Source organism: Schistocerca nitens, chromosome 2 (assembly GCF_023898315.1).
Source record: "Schistocerca nitens isolate TAMUIC-IGC-003100 chromosome 2, iqSchNite1.1, whole genome shotgun sequence".
NCBI classification, from domain to species: domain Eukaryota; kingdom Metazoa; phylum Arthropoda; class Insecta; order Orthoptera; family Acrididae; genus Schistocerca; species Schistocerca nitens.
This window is the reverse complement of record NC_064615.1, coordinates 573,186,425-573,206,086: the sequence shown is the minus strand read 5'-3', so window position 1 is coordinate 573,206,086 and position 19,662 is coordinate 573,186,425. Positions and strand designations below refer to the sequence as shown.

The 19,662-nt window shown below is 41.2% G+C and overlaps 1 protein-coding gene across 4 annotated transcripts in view; it reads left to right on the top strand.

Annotated features, from left to right (window-relative positions):
* Positions 1–19,662, top strand: part of LOC126236615 (uncharacterized) — a 206,682-nt gene that overhangs the window by 147,247 nt on the left and 39,773 nt on the right. Inside the window, exons 1-3 of one of the 4 annotated variants that reach the window (XM_049946056.1) lie at positions 58–359; positions 591–641; positions 3,795–4,058. In XM_049946056.1, coding sequence (XP_049802013.1) covers positions 591–641; positions 3,795–4,058 — 315 coding nt within the window. In that variant the 5' untranslated portion in view covers positions 58–359. Of the gene's footprint in view, positions 1–57; positions 360–590; positions 642–3,791; positions 4,059–19,662 lie in introns of those variants that run through there. The other 3 variants (XM_049946054.1, XM_049946057.1, XM_049946055.1) reach the window with 3 other exon arrangements.

Genomic DNA, 19,662 nt, shown 5'->3' with positions numbered 1-19,662 from the left:
AAAGTTGCTACTGTGATATCTGTGACTTCTCAGTCACTGTGATTTCTAACAGATACGCGATTTCCTGCCCGCCACTAGTCGACAGGCAGTAGAGGGAGGACTGAAGTGAAGGGAGAATGAGTGAGTGAACTAGAAGAAAGTGTGGAGTGTGCTATCTGTGAAGAGTCTGAAGTACCAGTTCATTGAAATTGAGTGGTTAGTTCACACTTCACTGGAGTGAAGCGTTCATTTGAACAACTCATTCACGAGCTCCCCATAACTAGTTCGTAGTTTCCCCAGTAGAGCGCTGAGTCAGTAGCTAGTTTCACCAGCCTGCAGCGAGGTTATTTTCTTTTCACCGCTGTCAAAAACTTTGTGAGGTAGGCATTTGTAGCATTATTACTGTAATTATGCTTGTGAAAGTGATCTTTATGATATTTTTGTTCTATTGCACATGTATCAAAGATTATGTTGTTGTATTAATGTTGTAATTTACGGTTAAGGTTAGACGGGGATAAGTTTTTTTCACACAATTGGTATTATCATCACCCAAAACAAAAGGGGTCAAAATTAGAATCACTACAGAGCTTCTGTTCAATTTTATGTTGCAGATGCCCCGTAGGAGGAAACGAAAAAGAAAAACTTGGGATAAACAAGACATGGTAAGAGTTTTACAGGTGCTGTCAGAGAAAACAATGGGCGTAACAAAGGCAGCAAAATCGTCTTCTGTACCTAGACCTATTGAAGAAGCATTTAGTCGAAAAATGGGAAGGAAGCCAATTTTGTCTGCTAATACGGAAGACGAACTTATTAAATATTTAATTAAAATGGAATCTAAATTATATGGTCTCACAAGAGACGATGTGCAGCGTTTATATTTCCATTTATACAAGAAAAATGGAATCTCACACTCATTCAGCAGTGAAGTTGCAGGATGTGGGGTCGACAGAAGCGTCCGTTCCAACGCGTCGGCTTTGACCCGTGACGTAAGGGTTTTGTCGTGTGTGACGTCATGACGGCGCGGAGTTTGGTTTGAGTGTGGCTGTCTCCAGTTCCGTTTTATCTTATTTTATTTACTTTTCTGATCTGTTCGTTCTATCTCGTGAGATTTTTTTTTATTTAAAAACACTTATTACTTATTTTAATTATCTGTTTCCTCGAATTTCTGTTTTAGTTTATTATATTTATCTTTCTGATCTGTTCGTTCTATCCCGTGAGATTTTTTTTTAAAAAAGACAAGAAACACTAATCAGCTACTGAAGCATCTTTATCTTCTATGGGTTGCAGGGGTTACGACCCCTGGGGAGGTGGGTGGGTATTCATGCATGGCTGTCTTCACTTACACGTTGTAGCTACGCAAGGCGTCTAAATTTGTTTATATTTAGTTTGCCCCCCCACCCAAAACACCCCATTTCCCGCGCTTGTCCCGTTAGTGTCATTAGGCTTCTTGTGGAAAGTGTGTGTGTGTGTGTGTGTTTTTGTTTCCGCCATATTTGTGACGTCATGGGCCAAAGCAGACGGGTGGGATCGGACGCTTCCGTATTTCCCTACTGGCAGCAATTATATCAGTCTGACACATTAGGTAAGCCTTGTCAAGTAGTTCCGAAATGCCATATGGTCCAAGGTTCCTGTCATTATTGCACATCCATTGTCGAATATTTTCACTGTATTAGTATTTCATTGAGCCAATAGATGTCTTGTCCAAGGGCTGCATTTTATGGGTTGTATGAGGGAGAGGCTTATGACAGTAATGTGATTATTCCGAGCAATAACAACCATCTCAATATTTTTTGGATGTGTGTTATGCACACCAAGAATTAGGAGGATGGGATCTACTGCTGTGGGCTTAGTCTTCTTAATTACGTGTCTGAACCAGCATGTAATTAGATTTCCTTGAATAAAATCAGAAAGATGGCATATTCCAATGACACCAGGTAAGACATCTTCCGTTAAAATCTCTACAACGTTTATCCTTTGGAAAATCATCAGTGGTGGTATAAGTGTTCCTACAGCATTCAAACAACACGAAGTAATAATGAGAGCCACTCTCTCAGCAGCACTTAAAGCTCTAACCTGCCGTATGCCTCTAAGACCAATCACTCGAAGAACCTTGCTTTGCACGATGGATATCTCTCTTCTGAAAATACGATCTGGTGGATACTTAATGTTTATCAAGCTCAGGCTCCAGAATGTTGAAAAATTTGTTTACAGCTTCCTTAGTGAACCATTGGCATGAGAAAGTGAAGTTGCTGAAGGTTTTAGAACAGACAGAACACTTTTGTGGTGGTTCATGAATTGGTTGAACCATGCACATCCTGGAAATACGGAAGCGTCCGATCCCACCCGTCTGCTTTGACCCATGACGTCACAAATATGACGGAAACAAAAACAAAACCAAACTCCGTGCCGTCATGATGTCACACACGACAACACCCTTACGTCACGGGTCAAAGCCGACGCGTTGGATCGGACGCTTCTGTCGACCCGCCAGTAGTTCACTCTTAAACTGTTTACTCTTAAACTGCCTGTTTTTTGGTGAATCCAGGTTTTCTTCCTCTGGGGGCAACATGTCATAGTTAGATCTGTGAAGTCTCCAACAAGAGTGGAATGCTTTCTCTAAAGGATAAATTGCTATTGATTCTTCTGAAGAGGTGAAATCTACAAATTCTGTTGGGACCTCAAATAATTTCAACCACAATATTTTGCCATGTTCTTGGGATATAGAAGAAGCTGGCCCCTCCAGACTTTGCACATCAGTGAAACCTAAAGTAGCTCTTTCACCAGGAGACATTTGGCCCATTTCAAAGCCCAAACAAAAAATGACATACAAAGGCCCTAAGTTTATAAAAGTTGCTTTAATATCATCATCTCCATGTAAAGTGGTGCTATTTAATGCAGAACAGAGGAGAGCAGTGAAAGAATGTAAAAGGAAATTCAAAGAATTTGTGAAAGTGTCGTGAAAGAATCTAGGACGGAGCTTGTAAGAGAAAGGAAGTCACCATACCAAGTGGAGAACAAGAAATCAACGGTAATAATAATAATAATAATAATAATAATAATAATAATAGGGCTAATAACAGATTCCCAAGAAGTTTACAAGAGAAAATTGCTTCTATCACTCAGAGATTTTGATGGCGAGTCATGGTATTCAGACTTAGATTCGGGTGAGTCCGATCCTGAAGCTGCATTTGATGTTAGCAAGCCTATCAGTGATGACACTGCTTGCCTCTGTGTGATGTGATGTATACAGAAGATGGTGTTGATGAACTGTGGGTGTAGCGTATGCTCTCTGGAATGTCAGCTCATAGTGAGTGTGCCGGTTGTAAAACTTAATTTATGCGGTTATAAGACTAATTTATGTGTGTGATTTGTGTAAATAGATAAAGTGTTTTTCAAAGTATTGAAGCTATAAGAATCTTGTTAAACACGATTTTTTTAAATAAATCTAAGTGTGGGGATGATCTCCAAGTAGAATTGTACATTGTACACTCTTATAATTATATTTGATTTAATAAAACTGTCTTTCTTGCAAATTCTGGTTTAATATTTTGAATTTATCCCATGGGGCTCAGATTACCAGCAAAATATTTTTCCCAGATTGTGCAGGGGTCCATAAAACAAATTGTATTTTTTTTTTGCCTCAAGCAACATTCCTCAAAAATTGTTGTATAAATAAATCAAAGACATGACACAGTATGTGCACAGCAGCTCTTATATAGATAGGAAAGAAATTGTGGCAATATGTATGAAAAATCAAAATTATACCACCTCTTCCTCTATGTGTTGGCTGATTATAGTCCACTTGGTACCAGCAGGTAATGCCGGCGACACCAGTGGACTTGTTGCCAGATGAGATGCTGCTAGAGATCCTGTCACGGCTGTCGGTGGACGAGTTACTGGGTGCTGCCTCTCGCGTCTGCTCCCGCTGGGAGCGGCTGTGCCTGGAGGTGGCTGTGTGGCGTCGCTCTGGTGGCGGGCTCTGCTACCACGGCACCTCCGACTGGCCCTCCCCTGCAAAGGCACCCAGACCCACCATCTGCATATATGCCCGCAATGATGTCGGCCGTGTTCTTGGGGAGGTATTGGTTACCATTATGATTTGTTATTGTAAAGGCATCAGGTGCATGCACATTCACAGAAAATTATCTGAGATGGGGGCAAGATTCTAAAATTTCCAGTTCTTGCTCAGTTGATTCAATGAGGGGGACAAAAGTTTATTTTATGGACATCCACAGCTAAAAGACTTCATGTTGAGTAAAAAGCTCCTCTGCAGGTGTATTGTTACTTTATTTAAAAAGTGCAACCAGTTTTGTAACATTAGTTACATCATTAGGTGGAGTTATGAATAGAAAGAGCCATGAAAGAATTCCAGGAAGTGACAACCTTGGTTAGAAAGAATGTCAGATCATTGACATAATTGGCTGAATGCAATTAATCTGACATTTGGTGATGACCAATACTTACAACATGATACTGGAGTAAAAAAATATTATACTTTTTCCCCCAATTTCTAGAATTTCACTCCATTCTAAACATTGTGTCACAGCCCACAATAGACTAGTGTAGAAGGGGAGCTAATAGCCAGAACCTCAAAAGGAATTAAAAACATAAAATAAAAAAAAAAAAAAACTGTAAAGTATGGTGTGAGGGAGGAAACAAATAGGAATAGAAGAAAGGAAAACCAGAGAAAACCATATGATGATCTACTGGACCCAGTGAGTGGAGTACAGGGCAGCACCATAACTGGCCGCAGACTAACATGGAAATGTGTGAAGGGCCCCTAGGCATGTGGCACAGTTGCAGAAGAGCTAAGGTGGACTCTTGAATGTGAGAAAAATTCTAGGATTTGGGTCAGTACAAGATTACAAATTCAGATACTACAATAAAACTTATAAACTGGTCACCATTAGAGGCTTAAATGGGAAACTATTAAAAATATCAAAACTCTTTGAAAAACTTAAAGGGGAGGGACTCATGAAATATCAGACCATAAAAAGACCCAGGAGGGCGTGATATGGTTCAAATGGCTCTAAGCACTGTGGGACTTAACATTTGAGGTCATCAGTCCCCTAGACTTAGAACTACTTAAACCTAAATAACCTAAGGACATCACACACATCCATGCCCGAGGCAGGATTCGAACCTGCGACCGTAGCGGTTGCGCGGTAGGGCATAATATATTAGGTAAATGTACTACTAAAATCTTCTCATATCATAGTGTTCCGTGCTATGGTAGTATTTCATGTTGTGTGGGCAAACAGCCTTTAACGTGTAAGATTGTCCCATTATACTTCATTCCCAGGAATAATGGGGAGAGATTCACACGTAGGGAAAAGAACGAATCGAGGGTGATCCTTTCAAGTCTCCAGGGGTTTACTGAATTATATGTAATGGCTGCCTGAATGAATATATCAGCCAGGTGGGTAGATTTAGAGAACATTCGTCTGGCTTGGGTTCTAACTCAGCTTTGGGATATCTTTTTTCCGAAGCAGGTAGCTCTGTTACCAGACATTTTGTCCAACCTCTCGATGTTGCATAGGGAACGTAAAGGCAGTGTGCCTAATGGTCTAGAAGAGCTAGAGATGTACCATGCCTAAAAACAATTTTCTAGCTGTAGTCTCATCACCAAACTTGAATTGAAACATAAATTGACCGTAGCTAATTTTGATTATATCAATGAATAACCCAGCCCATTTACCTGTTTGTGCATAGCACATTGCCTCATTCTTTATCCCCCCCTTCATCAATGCATCATTGTTTTTTTTTATGATTTGATATTTTATGGGTCCTTCTCCTCTTAGTTTTAACATTTTTAATAGTTTACCACACTATGCTATTTATGCCCTCTAATAGTATACAGTTTACATGTTCTTTTGTGTCTGACTTTTTAACCTTGTGTTAACCCAATTCGTAGTACTTTTTTCACACTCGAGAGTCTGCCATAGCTCTTCTGGACATGCGACACCTGTCTAGTGGCCCAGCGTATATTTCTGTGTTAGTTTGCGGTCAGCTGTGGTGCTAGCCTGTACTCCACTTGTCAGATCCAGTTTTTTCTGTTTTCTTTCGTTCCTCTCATCACACTGTACTTTAAAAGTTTATTTATATATCATTTTAGATTCTGCTCATCAGCCCCCCTTCTACATGGGTCTGTCATGGGCTGTGACATCGTTTTTAGAACGGAGGGAAATTCTACAGATCAGGGGAGAAAGTTTAATATCAATTGTACTACAGTATTATGCTGTAATTGTAAGTATGAGTCATTGCCATGTTTTATATTACTTGCATTCAGCCGTTTTTGGAAATGTTCTGATATTCTTTTTATCCAAGGTTGTCACTTCAGGGTATTATTTCACAGTTTCTTTTTATTCAGGACTTTATCTGATAATGTAACTAATGTTACAAAACTGGTTGTGCTTTTTAAAGTAATAATACAGATGCAGCAGTGTGTTTTAGTCAACACTGTCAGTGATTCTGATAATAAACGATTCTCCAAAAATGAAATTTGACACGAGCAGCACACAATGTTATCTATCTCAAACAACTGATAGGTATCCTGTCGTTGCTTTTAGGCAGAGTACATTGAAACCAAAATGGTAATCATATTTTGTTAGCCTATGCTGGTACACTTTGCCTAGGCTGGTGCTAAGCAACATCGCACCAGCACACTTAAGAAGGCAGCAAGCCCTCACTTGGTTTTCTATGAGAGTACAGAATAATCATTCTATTTCCATACAAAATATCAGTCAGTGAGGTTCTGCAATCCGATTATCAAACAGTCTTGAGAACAACCTTGACCTTATTAGCCAGTAGCTTCAACCGTCCATCTGAATATTCAGTACTCCAGTGAGTCTTCTTGTGTGTCACAACCAACTGTCAAAGTCCCGGGCTTCAAACTTTCCTCGTGTATCCTGATTCAAACTGTATCAAATGAGATGTAGGACAGAAAGAATAGCTCCCACTTTCTACAATTGAGGTTGGCAGTTCTTTCCAATCTGTGAATGCAGCAAAGTTGTTCAGATGGTACCACATATTGAAGAACTACATCATTATATTATCTATTAATTTGTGTGTTCTCCCTTTTGTTTATGTAACTAGCTGTTTATAATTTCTTTCTTTGTAACTATTAATGTACTTTTTATTATTGTGGAGCATCAAATGCTAAATAAACAAACAAAATTAGTACAAGCAAAGTACATACACTGCCCAACAAAAGTTTTTGAATACTATCGTAAAATGTAGTCTACAATACTAGAGGTCACTTTGACCTAGGCACTTCATGCATTATCCAGTTAGTCAATATACTGGATGGTGATTACTACTGGCATGCTTTGTGGCTGTTTCCCAATCATTTAAAAATAACGTGTTGCAGCAGGACACCCTGAGCAGTCCAGTATTAACAACAGTTTCATTCAGTTTGTGTTCAGCACTGCAATAACATGCCGCATAGAAGCATACAACACTTGATAGAATCAGGATAGTGTATTTACTTTCAACCGGTCAAACAAAGCAAGATATTGCCAATCAGTTACATGTCAAAGTGGTGTGTCTAATGTGTGGAGAAAATGCAGAGAGGTGGGAAATGTGAACAACAGGCATCATAGTGGTCATCCTTGTATGACAACACCAATGCAGGAGCTTTTCCTCCAACTGTCGGCTTGAGGCACCCAGCATCAACTGTCAGAAATATTGGAAATGACTTCTCCCGGGCAACAGGGATTCGTGTCTTAGAGCAAACAGTGCATAGATTGCATCAAGGTGGTCTTCAGTCCAGAAGATTGATGAGAAGTTTTGCACTGAACCAACCGAACTGACACAATTGGAGGACCAGTGCTCTTGCACATCAATATCCCTCTAATTCCAACCTGTAGCAATTTGACTGGTCTCTGATAGCTCCAAGAGGTCCTACAAATGACTGCAAGGCGCTACAGATGTGAAGTCAGTGACAACTTCATCCTAGTTGTTGACAATGCAAGACCGCACCGTGCTCTACAGTGCGTTTAAAATAAGTTGCGACTTTGGACAGTTCAATATGGAGTGAGTGGAGGGTAGCATAGTTGCCAGCGTGTGCTTGGCACATCAGCAGGTGATCATGGTATAATGCCAGGCATACTTGGTACGGAACCTGTCAGGCTTGCTTGACTGCATGAACAGTAAGCTGTGCAAGCCGGTCAGGGAGGAGAGGATTAGTATTTAACAGCCATTGACAATGATGTCATTAGAGATGGAGCACATCGTCAGATTAGGGAAGGATGGAGAAGGAAAGTGGCCATGCCCTCTTAAAGGAACCATCCTGGCATTTGCCTTAAATGATTTAGAGAAAGCACAGAAAACCTAAATCGGGATGGCCGGACATGGGTTTGAACCTTTGTCCTCCCGAATGCGAGTCCAGTGTGCTAACCACAGTGCTGCCCTGCTGCAAGCTGGCAAATCTGCTGTCTTAGTCAAATGATTTTGAAGAAACTATTTGGTAATAATCTCTCATTCTTGCACATCTTATAGTTTATTCATCAGTTTCATAATGTATGCCCTATCATTTTATTAGTGTCATAGTTATTCTGACATTTTGATGGTAGGTAAACTACTGCAAGACATTCTTGGTTTGCAATGAAAAATAGGTATCGCTATGAATTTGTTTTTGGTGCATGTCAGGTTAAATTTTGCTACGTATTAAATGGAGATGATAAATTGAATTACTCTTTAAAGTTGGAAGGACATTGCTGTCTGTTTTCCAATCTTGAGAAAATGGAATGTATGTAAAGCGCTCCATGATGAACTTGTATGTCGGTGAAAAGACTAGAATGAAAGATTCATAAATTGCTCGTATCTCCTAAACAGTTTGAGGTACAGAAACAAGATTTTGGCAAATGATACTGTCCAAAGATGAGAGTGTTTTGCCATTTGTGAAACTTCCATATCTACTGTGGTATTCAAACAACTACATATTTTTTCAGTGATGTAATTTAATTATTGAGGGCCATTGATAGCTGGTGAAACAAGAACTGCTGTGGGTTTTGTAACAATATAAGTGAAGAGGTTATAAGTTATTTTTTGTATTGCGAATGGGCTGTTCCATAAACTATTGTCCTGACCTACACTCTGTTGTTAGTTTAATAATACACTGTTTCGGGATTCTGTTGCAATCTCAACTGCATTAGGATATTAGTGAGGTGAATATTTATAAACTCTGTTGTGTTTTGACAAAAGAAGCGGAAGTACTCCTCAAAACTCGTTACAGTCCTTCATGAATCAATGTCTCATCAACTACCTTCTTCATTTGGCTGACAACTTAAGCCTAGTCCTTTCGTGTAACCTTCGTGGTGGCTTCTTTTGTCAGCATTTCAACCGAAGTGAGCGTAAGCTTCTTGTTTTCTTCCACATTATTTTTCACCTAGGCCCATATACTCTGTCAGATTTAAATGAGTATGATATGAAGGAAGCCTGATCAAACTATTCCCTTTACAATTAGCCAGTTCGTTGACCTGGTGGTGTGAAGTTTTGACTTGTACGGCACTACAAGTTCCATTAACTTCGTCTTATACATGCTTCAACTTTACCTCAAGGAACATTTCTTTGTACCCAGAGTAAAATATCCACTTTCCTCGACTGCATTGTTGGAGCTTTATACATCACAACAGAGTGGTGTGGCGTTGTGTCCATTACTGTTGTCGAAATCTGTGGAATGTTTTGCAGCAGAACGTTATCTTCCTAGCTGGTGAACGTGTTCTTGGATGACACTTTTATTGCAAATTTTGTATTCAGATGTACTGCACTTTTGTTACTAATGCAGTGCCAACACAATGCCATGTTCACAATATCTGACAACTACAGAACACTTCAGTGACAGAAAATACGACTTTATAATGAGATCTGATGCATCTAATATGTGACACCATGTGGCACTCTTTGTTCGACATGGGAACTTTACCAGCTAAACCGCTGGCGGTGTGGAAGGGAAAGTTGGCTCTCCATTGGTGTTTCCTGGGCAATGGCGTCGTTTACCCTGCTGGTCAGCCAAACGTGAAAAGTCACAACTACTTGTAAACGCACTATAGTAGTCTCTCAGTGTTTTCAAAGATTCAACATCAATTGACTGCATTGGGCAGTAAAGTCTCCAGACATGAATGCAGTTGAGCATGGGACCTGTTCAAGGTGGCCATTGCACAGCATCCGCATCGACCTGACAATCTTCAGGACACCACTGAAGCTCCCATTGAGGAGTAGAACCTCATACCCCAAGATAAAGTTGATGGTCTCATATGGAGTGTGCCTCACAGAGTGGAAGTACTGATCTGTGTGTGGGGTGGACATACTAACTACTGACTGATAATCATCATCATGAGATGAAGACTTTCACAGTTTTTGTTTACACGATATACACTTAGGAGAGAGTCTACTTTGTTTCTTAATGTTTTTTTGTAAATAATAAAATTGTTCTTGTTTTTTGGAAAAAAATGGTGTTTATTCTGTTAATAAGGTATTGCCACCATTTTGGTTTAGTGATCTAATATTGCAAACTTCTTATGATTAAATCCAGAGTATTCAGTTTGAAAAAATCAAAAAAAATCAGGACAATTGAGAAAATCCTTTTCCATATATCTCGTTTGTTTACTTTGGTGCTTATTAAGTGTATAGATTGAATTACATTGGGATAGATTACAACACAATCTCACCCTCTTCTCAGCTAGTCTTTCCTTTCATGTCCTCCGACTTTTATAAATGCAGTCTGGTATCTGTATGTGTTGTGAGTAATCTTTCCTCCCAGTCTTTTATCCTTCTACCTTGAAATTTCCAAAGAGAGTAAGCCAGTCAATGTTATCAAAAGTTTTCTCAGAATTCACAAACATTATAAATTTAGATTTGCCTTTGTTTAACATATTTCCTAAGATAAGTCATAGTGCCAGTATTTCCATATGCGTTCCCAAATTTCTCTGGAACCAAAACTAATCTTTCCCGTGTTGACTTCTAATATATTTTCTATTCTTCTGTAAATAATTCATATCAGTATTTTGCAACTGTGACTTGTTAGCTGCTGGTTCAGTGGTGTTCACACCTATCAGCATCTTCCTTCTTTTCTCCTTGAAGTCTGGGGATATTGTGCCTGTTCACGTATCTTGCATACAAGGTGGAATAATTTTCTCATAGATGGCTATCCCAAGAATCTCAGAAATTCTGAGGGGCATTGGTTCCCACTTACACATTGTTCTCACAGTAACATATCTTCCATCTCATCTGCATTGACTCCCTATTCCCTTTCTGTAATACTGTTTTGATGTTTATTTTCGTTGCACTGCCCTTGTGTATATTTCTTTCACCATCCAGCTTCACCTCCCTTGCTTAGTTGTGGCTAGCTATCAGAGCTCTTAATTTTCCTCCAGAGGTTCTGCATTTTTCCTGTAGATAATATGGTTCTACAACTTTACATTTGTCCTCTAGCCATCCCTGCTTAGCCGTTTCACACTTTCTGTCAGTCTTATTTTTAGAGGTCTATATTCCCTTTTGCCTGCTGCATTTATATATTTTCTCCTTTAGTAAATTAAATTCAGTCTCTTGAATGTTATGCAAGCATTTCTATGGATTCTTGTTTTTGTCCTTTTGATCCTTTGCTGCATGCACTGTTTTGTCTCTCAGAGTAAAAACTTGACTTCTGTTATTGCATGATAAAAACCAACATTGAAAACAATTTTTTTACTGATGTAAATGCCATCTCTTACACCACACCAGTAGCGTTTTTACTGTCTTCATATTTTCCTGTTACTTGAGTGAGGATAATATGTGCATGGAACAATTTAAGGTTGCAGCACACAGATTTTGCAACACAATGGCAGGACAAATTCTATAGCAACACGTGTGTTTGACTTTTTGTTTTGCAAGTCATCATCATTCTCTGATTTGCTTTTGACATAGTGTCTCTAATTGTTAATGCTAACTTATTCCATCTATCTACACATTTTTATTACCTCTTTTAGTGTTTAACAAAAGTCTATAGTTTCATTGGACGTGGAAATCAGTGTTTGTTTCCATACTCTGCCTGCTGCCTTGCAGAACCATGTCTAACATTTTTTGGACAACAAGAGACAGTGTGGTATTGGGTTGCAAGGCTCACTCATCTTTCAAGTCACTTAACTTGCATGTTGTGTGTAGCCGATCCTCTTCTCTGTGTAATCAGCTACGTTGATCTCCCAAAAGCTTCTTCTCTGAAGACTATAGCTGGTTAAAGGAATTTCTTAAACTACTTCTCTATCCTTGAAATAATTTGGGTACTCGTAGAATACTTTTCAGTTCAATCTCTTTATATTTTCAACTTCCCCAGACAACAACTTCTTCAAGCTAACTTAGTCCTTAAACATTGGGCTCATTTATACATATTCAGATACCATTGGTTTGATAACCAAATAATTTATGAACATCATACATGTGTCTTGTTTCGTTCACAGCCAAGACATGAAGTAAATTAAAAGTCCCTAGTCTCAAGTGAGTCCAATATGTGGATGAACATTTTTCTTGTTCTTCTCTAGCCGTACACGGAAACTCTGTGGACCGTACAGCAGATACTTGTCAGCCGCTGTTTGGCTGTCGGGTCCATCTTTTTCTTGTAACTGTTTTTTGACCTGCACATACAAATAGGTGTATTCGTTTCTCCAACTCACCTCTAAAATGTCGGGTGTTCGAAACGGTGGAAGGCCGAATGGCTCTAGAATTTACTCTGAAATTCTCGATACATATTCTCCCCCCTAAAATGGAACATGCGATATTTTATACAATCATTATGTAAATTTGTATCGCATACAATTCTAACAATATACATTCCAACATAGATCTTTGTACTCATTTAGAATAAATTTTAGCTAATCTTTCATTTATTCTGCTCTCACGCTATTTTGATATGAACCCCGAATGTTCCATCATGGTCTGGTAAGTTTTCCTAATAGTTAGGATTCGTTAGGACTCTATCTCAATTTCCAATCGCAAACTCCAGGTGTTCATGACACTTGAGTACTTTATTCTTTATTCTAATTCTTTGTACTACGTCTTTAGTTACAATGGTCTTATTATTTATAAACTTCTTGTAGTCTGGAGAAACTATAGGCAAAATAAAAGTGTTCCTATTGACACTCATAAAATATAATAATGCTACCAGAATAATTTCTACAAAATTTTATGACTTTTGTCATGATACTGTCCTTTCCCCTCCAGAAACAGTACCCATACCTCACATACGGGTTGATCCTATGAGTACCCTTTCTCCTCCTGTTTTGGTAGGTGCACCCCCTTTTTTTTAATTCCTGTTTTCTTATGGTACAGGTCAATCCCCTTCTTGGTGCCCCTGTTCACACAGTATAGGTCTGCCTATTTCATCCAATACATGCTGGGTGTGTCCCCCCTTATCCTTCTTGAGTAGGCCTCATGGTTCATTGCCCTAGTATACATCTTTAAGTACACTATAACTAAATATTATCTGGTAAAACTAAAACCTACTTCATCCTTCATGCTTGCTTTTTCATACTTCTCTTTTATACCCTAGAGTCCTCCTTTATGTATCAACTATGTTTCCAGCATCTACTTCATGCCTACATACATTGTTCAATATATAAGATGCTTACTTAGGTTATAAGAGTCCTACAATCCTACAAGTCGTCAGAATATTTGTTAGACTGACATTCCTGAATAATTATCACAATTAGTTCCTCCCTGACTTATGCTCATTAGTTATGCTCCTTAGCAACATGATAGTTGTTTTCAAGTAACTAGGTAATGTAGAACCATCACAATGAACAACCATAAGTGCATATTTCTCTATGTGCGCGTTCTTTTCCCCTACAACACTTGATGGTTCTCACATCCTTTTAATCTGGACTTTCATTGTTTGCGTCTTCATGTTATGGTGTGTGTATGCGCAAGTGTGTTTGTGTAGCCTGATTCTTTGGCGTGATTATATGAAATAAGTTGAAGGTTATTGGAAACCGTGGAAAATAAGAAGGACTTCAGCGATAGAAGTATATGCATGTGGAAAGAGGAAAAGATAGACTGGTACTCAGGTACTCAGAGGAGAAGTAAGAAAGGAAAAAGTAGAAATCGTTGCTACGATTGAAGAAGAGAAAGAAGATAGCCCCAAAGACAGGAAACCCTTCCCACCCACCTTCCCCAGGATCCCTACTTCACCGGTACTTGAGTGAGAAGCCAGAGGAAATATGATGGTAAACACCTCCTACAGAACAGATATTCTCACCTTCACTTTTGAAGTCCCCAAAGAAAAATCTTAGCAACCCCTATGGAATGGCAAATGGTGAAGAACCAGTCACACTTGTCTGTGAGGGTTGTCTGAAAGGTGTGGTGTGTGTTTCATGTTAGTCAAGCTTGTACTTACACTACCCACCCCTTCCAAAACTAATACAAACCCTCCCATCCACTTCACGTCTCATAAAAGGTATAAAATGTTCTGTAAACAATAGAAAATTATGCACTATGATAAAAATAGTTGTTTAGTCATTCAGTTTATACTATACTGTTATACACACACAAAATGCTCTATTCAGTTTAAGCTGTCTTGACATCAGTCGGTTTAAATAGTACCATCATATTATACTTTCCACTAATATAACATTGTATTTGTTTCGCTTCAAGTCTAAAGATCACTGTTCATTTGTGATTCTCTTAAATTGGTCTCAATCTTGTAGTCATATCCGGTTTTGTATGTACTAAAATTATAGGATAGTTTAAGAATTCAAGAATAGATTAAAGAATAGTTAAAGATTTGAAGGGAATTCGGTACAGGAAAAATAGTACAGAAGAAACACCGAAAACAACTAGGGATCCGACAGTCGTCACTCCGCTCGTTAACACAGAATGTTAATGCCCCTGGGGGACAGATGTGACTCTGCCCGGATCCCATGGATCTGATATTAAGCTCACTTGAGCAAGTGCAAACCAATGCTTCTCGTTACATTTTGTGTGAAAGTCTCCCGACAGCAAAACAATCACCACTTTACTAGGTAACACAACATCAGGTAAAGTTATTCTGTTTTCTACTCTATCATGGACAAGTCTGAATTCTTTCCATAAATTATCTATGCCTCTCTTAGTATCAAACAATGGAAAATCCAGGATGGAAAGTAACAATACCAGAGAAGGAAAGTCGCTACTCACCATATAGCGGAGATGCTGAGTCGCAATAGGCACAGTAAAAAGATTCAAACAATTAAAGATTTCGGCCATTAAGGCCTTTGTCAGCACTAATATATATATATATATAATCACACACACACACACACACACACACACACACACACACACACACACACACACACACACACACAACTTGCACACACGTCTGCAGTCTCAGAGAGCTGAGACCAACAGCTGGTCTCAGCTCTCAGACTGCAGACGTGTGTGCAAGTTGTGTGTGTGTGTGTGTGTGTGTGTGTGTGTGTGTGTGTGTGTGTGTGTGTGTGTGTGTGTGTGTTCTACTGCTGACAAAGGCCTTAATGGCCAAAAGCTTTAATTGTGTCTTAGTACCAGTAAGTTCTGAAGCTAAATTTGAAGAAACGTTGTCATTCCTCCAGATTACTTATATTTACTATGTCTGAAGTGGCTAGTTTCTCTTCAACATTTCGTTCCATGTTATCTGCTTGAATGATTACGTCTGCAATTTGCGATTGGACAAAAGGAATTAGCTTATCCTGTTTTTCAACACTCTCCTTCAGGGCGTGCAACCTCTGATTTACAACATCAAATGTAACATTGCATATGCTTTGAAATGATCCAAATTTTTCGACAAGTTCTGTTTCTACATTATTACATTTATCTTCAATGTCAAATTCTAATTTTTTAGTTAAATCTTGAAGATGCTCATCGTGTCTTTGGTTAAATTCAGTAAATAGTTGATTAACGTGAGTATTCAAAGAACTAGTGAGTTCACTCTTTAAATCTAACTTCAGATTTTCTATCTTATTATTTAAAGAGTCAAATTCAGTCTTTAATAAAACTATACTAACGGACCGCGGCCGATTTAAAGGCTACCACCTAGCAAGTGTGGTGTCTGGCGGTGACACCACATTCTTCCCCCGCAAATCGCCGCACGGTTGTGTGATAAGGCTTCCGCCCGCCGTGGGTAGGACCCCATGTTGACGTATGGGATGAGGTGGGGAGCCTAATAACAGGCGAGGCCGCGCCACCCGCACCCTGCCATTCGGTCCGAGGGGAGCTAGGAAACGCCTGAAAACCTAGTCCAGGGTTCACGCCAACATGCGGTGTACGCGCCCGTAGAGAGACAGGAGGGGCCGAAGGGTCGACCTCCATCGGGTCGGGGCACCCGACGGGCGAAGACGTCCTATGGTCCAGAGCGGGCAAGAAGTCCATGGCGGAGGACAATGGGTCACGGGAAGCGATCGGCGGCGCGTGACCCAGGGGGCACCCGGCGGTTGCAGCGTCGCGTCCACTGCGGGCGTCGCCGGCGGGAGAACAGGCGGCGGTGGCGTCGCGTCGCCATGGGGCAAAAGGGAAGGCATCGTCGGTAACACCTGGGGCTGAGGCGAGCCAGTAGATGGGTCCCCAGGGCGCTGACCGGACGGCACCGTCGCTGAAAGCAGACAGTGAGCGGCAGAACCCGTGCGACGACAGAGGAGCAGCTGATTGAGATGCCGACGCACCTCACCAGAGGCCCCCAAAACCGGATACATAGTGCGGCCGAGGCAGCGAAGAATGCGCCCTTCGAGCCAACGCCGTGAACCTCGATAGTTATGATAGTACACAACGTCGCCTGGGGCAAAAGCAGGTCTCTGCCGCTGCACAGGAACCTGATGCGGCGGATGTAGCAAAGACATCAAGGTTCGATGAGGACGACCGTGGAGCAGCTCAGCCGGCGAGCGACCATCTCGGGGCTGAGAGCGATATGAGGACAAAAAGAGCAATAACGCGTCCTCCCGAGAATGCAACTCTCTCAACTTCAACATCTGTGACGTGAAAGTCCGGACCAATCGTTCAGCGGCACCGTTTGACTGAGGCGAAAACGGCGCGGATGTCATATGTTGAATACCATTGGCCTTGCAGAATGACTGAAATTCTGCGGACATGAATTGTGGGCCATTGTCGGAAACAATAGTCTGTGGAAGACCTTCAATGCAAAAGATAGCAGATAACGCTTGGATGGTGGCAGAAGACGTCGTGAAGACATCCGGACAACAAAAGGAAAATTACTGAATGAATCGACAACAACCAACCATTGAGCATTCCAGAACGGACCAGCAAAATCGATGTGTAAGCGTTGCCAAGGGGAAGTGGCTTTTGGCCATGCAATGAATTTCCGCAGTGGGGCGGATTGTTGTTCGGCACACGCCATGCAAGAAGAGCACATATTCGTAATCGCAGCATCGATTCCGAACCAAGAACAGTGCTGACGAGCAAGGTGTTTCGTTCGCACTATACCCCAATGTCCTTGGTGGAGAATCTGTAAGACAGAGGACTGTAACGAACGTGGGACCACGACCCTGGACTGATCATTATCAGAACGCAACAGTAAAACACCACGTCGTACAAAAAGTCTCTCCTTGTGAGCAAAAAATCGGTGAACCAACGGATCCCCGATCCGTGACTTTGACAAGGGCCATTACGTGGCAACAAAACGCAGAACGGTAGCAAGGACAGGGTCAGCAGCTGTGGCTGTAGCTACACGACGAAAATCAATCGGAAACGATTCGACCACGTCATCGGTGTCCGAATCAAAGAACATGCAAGCAAGTTCAGAAGAATCGAATGCTCTATCCTCAGCAACAGGCAAACGGGACAACGCATCGGCGTTTCCGTGCTTAGCAGTGGACCGATACAAGATATCGTAGCGGTACTGCGAGAGGAAAATAGACCAGCAGATGAATGTCTGCGCTGTACGCGGAGGTACAGGCTTGTTCGGATGAAAAAGCGACGTCAAAGGTTTGTGGTCTGTGATGATGGTAAAGTGACGACCATACAAGAAATCATGAAACTTAGTAACACCAAATACGAGAGCCAAAGCTTCTTTCTCGATCTGTGAATAATTTCTTTGCGCAGACGAGAACAATTTGGTCACAAAGGCGATAGGGCGATCGTGCGATCCATCTTTGTGCGCAAGCACAGCACCGATCCCGAAATCCGATGCATCCACCATCAACAAAAGGGGTTTCTGGGGATCGAATGGCGTAAGGCAAGTATTGGAAAGCAACGCCGATTTCAACTGGCGAAAGGCGCGTTTGCATTCCGTCGTCCAGACGAACGGAACACCTTTACGGCGTAAGCGATGAAGCGGAGCTGAAATGGAAGAGGCGTGGCGCACATAGCGATGATAATAATTGATTTTTCCCAGCACACTCTGGAGCTGCTTCAAATTCTGCGGCGAAGGCAAGTCTTGTATGGCACGGAGGTGCTCTGGAGTGGGATGTATGCCTTGGGCATTGATTACATGTCCCAGATATGGTAAGTTCCGAGCAAAAAACACACATTTGTCCTTCCGCAAGCGAAGACCATTTTGACGCAAGACCTGAAATAATGTGCTGAGATTGGCTAAATGTTCTTCTTCCGTCTTTCTGGAGATCACAACATCGTCCAGATAGTTTGCTGCAGTAGGGACCGGCGCACAAACAGTTTGCAGATATTGCTGAAACACTGCAGGGGCGGATGCACGCCCGAATGGCAGTCGTTTGAATCGATACAAACCAAGATGCGTGTTAACCACCAAAACGTGCTGGGAGTCTTCGTCCACTGGTATTTGCAAGTACGCATCTGCGAGGTCCAACTTCGAAAAATATTTTCCCGGCCACAGTTTGTCAAAAAGATCTTCCGGGCGGGGTAAAGGAAAAGTTGCAATCACTAGTTGGGGATTCACTGTTGCCTTGAAGTCCACACAAAGTCTCAATTTTCCGGAAGGTTTTGGCAAAATTACTGAGAGTGATGCCCAGAGAGAAGCCTGCACACGTTCAATCACACCTTGTGATTCCAAATTGTGTAAAGTTTTTGCGACCTCATCACGCAATGCGTGGGGAACATTGCGCGCTCTGAAAAATTTCGGTAACGCGTTTACTTTCAGTTCCAAATGTGCTTTATAGTTCTTAGCGCAACCAAGGCCCGGTGCAAAAAGTCCCCGCAAATTCTGCACATAGACGAGAAACACTGTCTGAAGGCACAGTCTGGTTCACTGATGGGACCTGATTGACTATAGACAAGTTAAACAACTGAAATAAATCTAAACCAAACAAGTTCACTGCAGCAGAAGAACGAAGGACGTACAATGACACAAGTTTTGTTTGTCCCTTGTATGTTGCAAGAAGGCTGCACTGTCCTAACACAGGGATATGCTGACCGGAATAGCTACTGAGCTTAACATTTGCGGCACGCAACGGAGGTGTGCCCAGCTGTTTGTACGTATCTTGATTGATCAGTGAAACTGCAGCTCCAGTATCGAGCTGGAACGGTATCACTTTGCCATTAATGTCCAAATCTACAAAAAGTTTATCGTCCTGCTGACGACACGAGCGACTGTCTCGTGCAACGTGAACTGACACTGGTACAGAATCACTTGCTATTTGACGGCATTTCCGGCGATGTCGACGCACACTATTTGTGGGAGGAACACAGTCACTGTTAGAGAGAGTGGCACGGGGCGGAGTGGAATGAACTACATGAATTTCCATGGGCGAAGTTTCACGAGCCAGAGTATCC